Source organism: Nicotiana sylvestris, chromosome 12 (assembly GCF_000393655.2).
Source record: "Nicotiana sylvestris chromosome 12, ASM39365v2, whole genome shotgun sequence".
NCBI classification, from domain to species: Eukaryota; Viridiplantae; Streptophyta; class Magnoliopsida; order Solanales; family Solanaceae; genus Nicotiana; species Nicotiana sylvestris.
Window position 1 is genome coordinate 20,765,014 of NC_091068.1, and position 7,805 is coordinate 20,772,818.

The following is a 7,805-nucleotide window of genomic DNA, read 5'->3' on the forward strand; positions in this document are numbered from 1 at the left end:
TAGCAATAAATAACAGCAGAACAATTGGAGTAGAATCAAAATCCCAACTAGACCAAATCTAAGAACAAACCAATGAAACACACAACCAGTAAACTCAGTTGGGAACTTGGGAAGATCAGTATTGATTAAAACAGGTCGAACAGGTGAAATCAAGACCAGCAAAGGGAAGAACAGTTTCTGATTTGTCTCTGTGTTTTCTATTTCTCCCCCCTTATCTGTCTGTGTGTGCTCTCTTTGTATATGTGTATTACTGTATTTCTGTTTTTGTGGTATCCCTCTTTTTTCAAAATCCGTCCCCTAACTAATGGAAGTTCTGCCTCTGTTTATAGCCTAGCATCAGCCCTTTACAATCTGTTAAACACATCAGACCCCCCCTTTTCTGCTGTCTTTCCACTCATCTTTTAAAAGTAGAACCCTCCCATGATATTCCCTGACAGCGTTTTACTTAGATATGGTTTAATATTTCTTAAACAACTCAGGGTGTGGGCAGCCTGAATATGCCCTGACAGCACATGCTGTCAAATTATTTTTAATCTCTAAAAGGGCCTTAATGCACATGTTGTGCACAAGTGCACATGCCACCAATTCAGACTGCAGCTAAACAAACCAAATCCTTAAATTTCTGATTCAAATCAACAACTATAAGTAGCTATACTCGATTCTCAATTTGATTCAAACAAAGTTCAGCAAGAAACAGATCAAATTGTTATCGTTCAAACAGCTGAAACCAATCGACGACATGTATCGAATCGACCATACTAGTTATAACATATACAACCAATAGCCAATGATCAGAAATCTAACAGTATCAACATGCGATTCAAATTGTACTGACAAAGCAAAAGTTGTACTGGGGAATTAATTAATCAATCAAATTTAAGTTCAATTGATTGTACAGCTTACACACATACACATGATCAGTAAATGGAAAGAAATTGGCCAAATACAGAGGTCCGGGCAAGGTGGACAACAACAGTCGACAAAAATTCAATAACATAAATTAAACAAAACATTTGGACATATGAACAGACATTCAATTACAACAGACAAAATAAACTGATAAAGAAAACAAAAATTACATTAAAGCCTTGAAAAATCAGAAAACCCCAGCTCGGATTTGAAATCGACCTTTCTTGGGGTTGAATGGACTTTAATCGAAGTGTTCTCCAACGAGAACACTTCGATTAAGGTCCATTAGACCCTAATCATCTGGTTCAACGGACACAGATCGGACATGAGGACTCCTAGGGTTCCTAGAGGGTAGATTTGGGATTTGGGTTTCTCTGGTTAGATTCGGACCAAACCAAGCATGGTTTGGTCACGGGGGAGGTCAGGGGAGTGTCTGGTATGAACCTGGGGTAGATCGGTGTAGATCGAATTTTGCTCGAATCTTCAAATGAAGATTCGAGAACCTAGGGTTTGATTCGAGACAAAAGGACAATAGATCTATGTTCAGGGCGGTGAGGCGGTCCTAGGGTGTTAAGGTGGGGGTCACCGGCGTCCTTGCCGCCGGGTTTAATGGTGAAGGGAAAGGGGGCGGCTCTAGGGTTCCGAGGTTTTTGGGTTTGTGAAGGGGATGACTAAGGCAGGGGGGTTTGGCTTAGGCGCGGGGTGAAGGGGGAAGGTTTATATACGGGGTAAGTGATCTGATATTAGCCGTTGGATAGCCACTGATCAACGGCTGTGATCTTTCCACTAAAAGAAACGGTGTCGTTTGTTCTCATGCTGGGATGGATCAGACCGGGTTTCATTGGGTCGGGTCCGGTAACGGGTAAAGGAGATGGGACGAGGGCTGTTAGATCGGCCTGGTTTGAACGGCTGAGATTAGACGGCCTTATACGGCGTCGTTTGGGTAAAGGATTGGCTTGATCTGGGCCGTTCCTTTTAATCAATCAACGGCTCAAAGAGATGATGCCTATACGGCGTCGTTTGGGGCGTCTTGCAGAAGGCCTGGTTGGATTGGGTCGTTTTGGTTTGGGCTTGTTCCTATTTAAATTGGATTGGCCCAATCCGAAAACCCTCTTCTTCTTAAATCTCTTAATTAATTTGTCAAAAATAATACTATAAAAACAAAAATTAACACATAATTAACATTTAATTAAAATAACATCACTTAATGACAAAAATGAAAGATGCATTTTTTGCGATTTTTCCTTTTAATAACCGGATTACGGTTCAACTACACACGACACATTTTTTTGTATTTTGTTTTCAATAAAAAATAAAAATGGGCAAAAATCACAAATAATTAACAAAGTGCCACATAAAAATCCAAAATTGTACAGCAAGACCATTTGCTTATTATTTTATTTCTTTTGGAGTGATTGTCGCGTAAACAAAAATCACGTGCTCACACCAAGCATATAAAATAAACCAACCTGAAGGCAATACATCTTAGTTAACCCTGTTGAGCCTATAAGCCTATTTCTTTGGCAACCACATTGCAAACCTTACCCAATTGTTTGAATAGCCTCCTGTTTGAACCCTTTTACCTCCCAATAAGCACTTGAATAGTAGTGAAAATATGCAAAAGCTAAAGTGTGGGGTGTGGTTTGGGTTTTGAGTGGAACCATTGAGATAGAGAAAAGGTGTGGAAATATGAAGCATAAAAGAAAAAGCACCACGAAAATATATATGGGTTATAAATAATTATAATGGTTGATAAGTGGTGGCTTGTACAAATTGCACCTAATGGATGGGGATGTTTTAAACAAATGAGGTGGAGTGTTTGGTTGGCACAACTATGATCTTTAAGTTTAATGTAACTGTATTAAAAGTGCTTAGGGAGGTTAGTCACTATATCTAAATATATCCTACTCGTCCCTTAGCCTACATTACAACCAAGTAAAGTCCTATTGATCTTAGACTGATTGAGCTCAATTAGTAGAGTATTACACTACGGGCAAGCCTATGGTGCATCTTTGTGGCATGTGAATGTTCTTTCTGAGAGTGAGCGAATTTTGTCTATCTTAGTTCCCACTTGTTCTAATTATCATTATATGTGGAACTACTCTCTGGTGTGATGTGAGGGCATATGATTCACAAAGGAAAGGTAAGTCTTGACTCTTGTATAAGGCGGTTTGAGTAAGTGCTAATGTTGCATGGCAGAGAAGGTTTGACTCTTGTGGTAAAGGATGTTCACTACTAGGTGCAACTTTTGTAAAAATGTTCATGGTGTGAATCGTTACGGGAAGCTTAGGGAATGATTTTTTGATGGAGTGTGGTGGATTGTTCGAGGACTAGCAATAATTTAAATGTGGGGTGTTGATAGTAGGCTATATAGTTGACATTTACACCTTAAGATGACCATACTTTGTTGTTGTTTTATAGATAAATTGCCAACAAAATGCTCTAAATAGTGTTCTTTTGTGCCACAGGGAATATTATATGAGAGAAAGCAACATGGAGTGTTTTGGAGGCGATAATGTGAAGAAAACACCCACTCGAGAAGTACCCGAGCATAAAGAAGCAAATAAATAGCCTGGGCAAGAAGGCCACCGTGACCGCAGTGGACCGTGGCAGGTTAATGAAGTGAGGCAGAAAGGTCATCTTTCACTGCGGTCGACCTCGGTGCACTATTCACGCAGCTGGAAGTTTGAGGACCAAAGTGTAATTTCGGGGAAACTTTTCTAAAACCCTTATAAGCTTTAGAAACTCACCCAACTTGATTCTAAGCTAATTTTAGACTACTTTTGGAGGCAAGAACAAGAGTGAGAAGATCAACTAAACATTAAAGTTTTTCTATCTCCTTTTAATTCTTGCAATTTACATTATGCACAATTTAGTAGTTTTCTCTTATTTTGTTATGAGTAGCTAAACACTTATCTAGGGTTGATGGAACCAATTGTTGGTTGAAGTTTTGACTCAAGTTGTTATAATCGAGCCGGTTTTATGATATGATTGTTCAACTACGTTTTGTATGGTGATTAATTGAATGAGCCCTTGATTAATCGTGACTAATTACCTTATATTGCTTGAGAAAGAATATTATATTAGATAGCTGTTGAACAACACCACTTTTGGGTAATTGAAGAGATTCATTACTTGAACTTAAAAGTGGGTTTAGAGATAACAAAACTTTGGTGGGATAATTTAGAGTTGCATAACTATTGTCAGCTAGAGTAGTTCGAGAGAATGCTCTAGTAAATTATTGTAGTTGATCGAGAGATAATTACGATAACCCATAACTCTTAATACTCATAGAGTATTACAGCAAGATTATAGCGGAAGAGTCAAGACCTAAACTAGCAATTGGGGAAATCACTGCTCTAGACCTTTTTACCATTGAATTATCTTTGTTTTAGCTTACTGTTGTTTTTAATAGTAGTTGAAGTAGTTAAACAAAAATCCAATCTTTATTGATCAAAAATCTTGCATCTAGAGATTGATTGAGTTGATAATAACATTGCCGAAGAGTGTAATAGATAGGTCTTTTCCCTGATAATTCGATTTCGAACTTAAAACCGGATTATATTTGCAGCTACCGCTTTGTCCTTTAAAAGGCATAGTTGGGCGTTATCATGGGTCTTCAGAGTATTCAGCCGTATGCCCCACACAGGGTCCTATGACAGCTTGGCAGGTACCAAACTGTCCCTTATGATGAAGATTTGAGTCGACAAGTCATTGAACTAGGTCCAAAAACTGCATTCCCGGAAGAAAAGGTTCGCCAGATTTGGCATCAGTATAGGTTTCTGGAGCCACAGACTCGAGTTTGGGATTTTTCCAAAGGTGAGGTAGAGCCGAGCTACACAGCCTGGTATGGTAAAATGGTTCAAGTCCATCAAGAGCCTGAACGGCCCGCCAAAAGGCCCCATGTACAACAGTTCACTGATATGGCACAAGAGCAATGAAATTGGTTAGCAAAGGAGAAAAGCTATAGGGCTACAATAAGCAAGTTAGAAGGGCAGATTAGAGAAAATTAAATTCAATAGTGGATTGCAAGCCGCGGCAAATGAAGTTGAAAAGAAGAGGTTGGCCCAAGAAAATGAAGCCTCCAAGCCTAGATCCAGAAGATGAAAATAACAGCTGAGAACCCGGTCAGAAGCAGAAAAGATAAAAAGCTCATCCACAGCCTTAGAAGGAAAGTGTGTGATTATGGGGCTGATTTGGAAAAGACTGAGGGTGAACTAGCAAAGGCCCGAGAAAAGTTGTCCAGGAATGCGGAAGAACGGGCAAGTTTCGTTCAACAACTGAAGGAAAAGTACAACAAAGGAATCACGGGTCTGAAGGAAAAGCTCAATACCCTTGAGAACGAAATGGCCAAGCAAACAAAGAACTTTAAAGCAGAAAGAGAGCATTGCTATGCACTAATGTCACAACTAGAAGAAAACCTACAACAATTGCAAGAGCAAAATCATACGTCCACACAAGTTTTGGAGGCCCGATCTAAACAAATTGGACGCCTGCTCCAAGAGAAGGGCGTCATCAGGGAGAGGATTAGAAGAATTGCTGACTATATTGTGATGAAGTGCAATGAATGTGAGGATATGACCAGGTCTATGTTCTTCACTGCAGTGATAATTTTTGTCTGTTAGATAATGAACAACCTATATTGCCTCCAAGAAGATATGGGACGTAGGCCCGCGGCGAGACCGACTGATGTCCCACGGGCCCCTGGGGTAGTATTGGAGGCACTTATGTATTCCTGATTTTATTTTTGAGTCTGTATTTCAGTTTCTTTTAGAGTCTATTAGTCCACTTTGAGTCTTGTTTTGGTTTTTCAGTGTTTAAGTCTGTGTGATGGAGTAGTTGTAATAGAGGAAAATCAGAATGTTTTTATTTAATGAAAATTTGAAAACCCAAAAATATTTCTTTCTTTTATTATTTCGCATTTATCACCTGAACTACGTAATGATCTGATTCATGCAGCATCATGATACGTAGGCAATCCCCATAGAATTCGATTGTAACCATAAAATGAAAAAGAAAAAAGAAAAATTGAGTGGAAAGAAAGAATGGCAAAACGAGAGAACAAAAGCGAATGCAAAAAATAAAAAGGGGAGCGACAAGAACCAAGCGGGAAAATCAATAGTGACTAAAAAGGGTAGGAGCCAAAAAGAAAAGAAAAAGAGAGAGGAGAAAGTGCAAAGTGAAAAGAGTTAGTTAAGGCCGGTATGAAACATGCAACGGTTCAAATACATAATAGAAACTTTTAATTATTCAGGTGCATTGCATCCCAAACGTGCGGTTGCCTATCTGTTAAACCTTCAACACTAACAAGTTTTCTATTATCGTTGAGTACAAGAAGGTGTTTAGTTTGTTTGGCATTCTGGAAAGCCACCCATATAATACCAGTTCTAAACACAAGGTGATCATGGCTGGCAAAGAATTGGACGCGAGTGTTATTGACCCGCCGAGAGAGGTGGAGGAATCTGAGCCTGGTTTGAAAGAAGAGTTACATAAGTTGAAGCACCAAATGGTCGAAATGTACCAAGCATGGATGAAAGGGCATCCTCCACCGTCATACCCCGCCAACCCTGCTTTCATCCCACCACTAGCTCAATCTCAAGAGCCCCTCATTGTTGATCTATCCCCACAATACGCACCAAGCTTCACCCCTTACCACCACTATCATGACACCACTTCCCAAACCATCCAAGCTCCACCAGCCAAAACAACCACATACCCTGCTCCGTCGGCTACCCCTATCTTCGTAGCACCTCTGCCCTCTACACTCCATCGATCTTCCAGTGAGCTGGTATTGCCCAAGATAACCAGTACTATGCCCCCGAGCCCACCTTTAAAGTACCAGATCACTACTCCTACACTCCCCACTTTGAACTTCCTGTCGAAACTGAGAAGCCACCCAAAAACACGAAGCAAGAGGAGATATTTAGGAAGGTAAAGATCTTGGAGAAGTTGCTAAGAAATATGCTAGGATTAGGAGGCCAAGTGAGTGCGGCTTATAAGGATCTGTGCTTGTTTCCTGATGTCCAACTACTGGTCGGATTAAAAATGCCCAAGTTTGACTTGTATGACAGGCATGGAGACCCCGTGGCCCACTTGAGAGGATTTTGCAGCAAAATGAGGGGAGACGATGGGAAAGATAAACTGTTGATGGCATATATTATCCAAAGTCTGAGTGGTGCAGCATTAGAGTGGTACACCCGCCAGGACAATAGCAAGTGGTACACTTGGGATGATATGGCCCAAGCTTTCGCTCGACATTTCCAGTACAACATAGAGATTGTCCCAGATCGCCTGTCCTTGACTAAGATAGAGAAAAAGTACAGTGAGAGTTTCAGGGAGTACGTTTTTTGGTGGATAGAATAGGCGGCACGAGTCAACCCTCCAATGGAGGAAGATGAAATGGTGGAGTATTTTCTTCAAGATTTGGAGTCTATTTACTTCGGTCATCTGATCTTGGCCATAGGTAAGTCTTTCAATGAAGTGGTGAAGATGGAAGGAATGGTAGAGGAAGGACTCAAATCGAGCAAGATCATGAGTTACTTTGCCATCAAAGCAACTACACAAGCAATCCAGAATGGCACCGGGGGCGTGTTAGGGAAAAAGAAGAAAGAAGATGTTGTTATGGTCGTCTCAGGATCGTGGCATGGCCCAAGGGGCTCCCCTCACCATTACACCCAGCCTCGACCCCAGCCTCAAACCTACACCTAAACTCCATATAATCCACCCCAACACTACTTCCCACTACCAAACCTCAGTATTCAGTCAGGCCACCCCAATACCATGTCCACCACGTACAGTCATATGCTTAACCCCCCTCCTTACCCGCAATGGCATTCCCCATCTTCACAAAACCCTTACCCACCTCTACAAACATACCAAAACCCTACTGGTCCTAG

At 40.8% G+C, this 7,805-nt stretch overlaps 2 protein-coding genes across 2 annotated transcripts; both read left to right on the plus strand.

Annotated features, from left to right (window-relative positions):
* Nucleotides 1-5,012: 5,012 nt before the first annotated feature.
* LOC104224701 (uncharacterized) lies at nt 5,013-5,783 on the plus strand. The gene is made up of 2 exons (XM_009776388.2): nt 5,013-5,525; nt 5,724-5,783. The coding sequence occupies exons 1-2, from the start codon at nt 5,013-5,015 to the stop codon at nt 5,781-5,783; spliced, it is 573 nt and encodes a 190-aa protein (XP_009774690.2).
* A 530-nt stretch (nt 5,784-6,313) lies between these two features.
* Nucleotides 6,314-7,272, plus strand: LOC138882769 (uncharacterized). Its single transcript, XM_070163400.1, has 2 exons — nt 6,314-6,697; nt 6,802-7,272. Exons 1-2 carry the CDS (start codon nt 6,314-6,316, stop codon nt 7,270-7,272), a joined length of 855 nt encoding a protein of 284 aa, XP_070019501.1.
* The last annotated feature ends 533 nt before the right edge of the window (nt 7,273-7,805 follow it).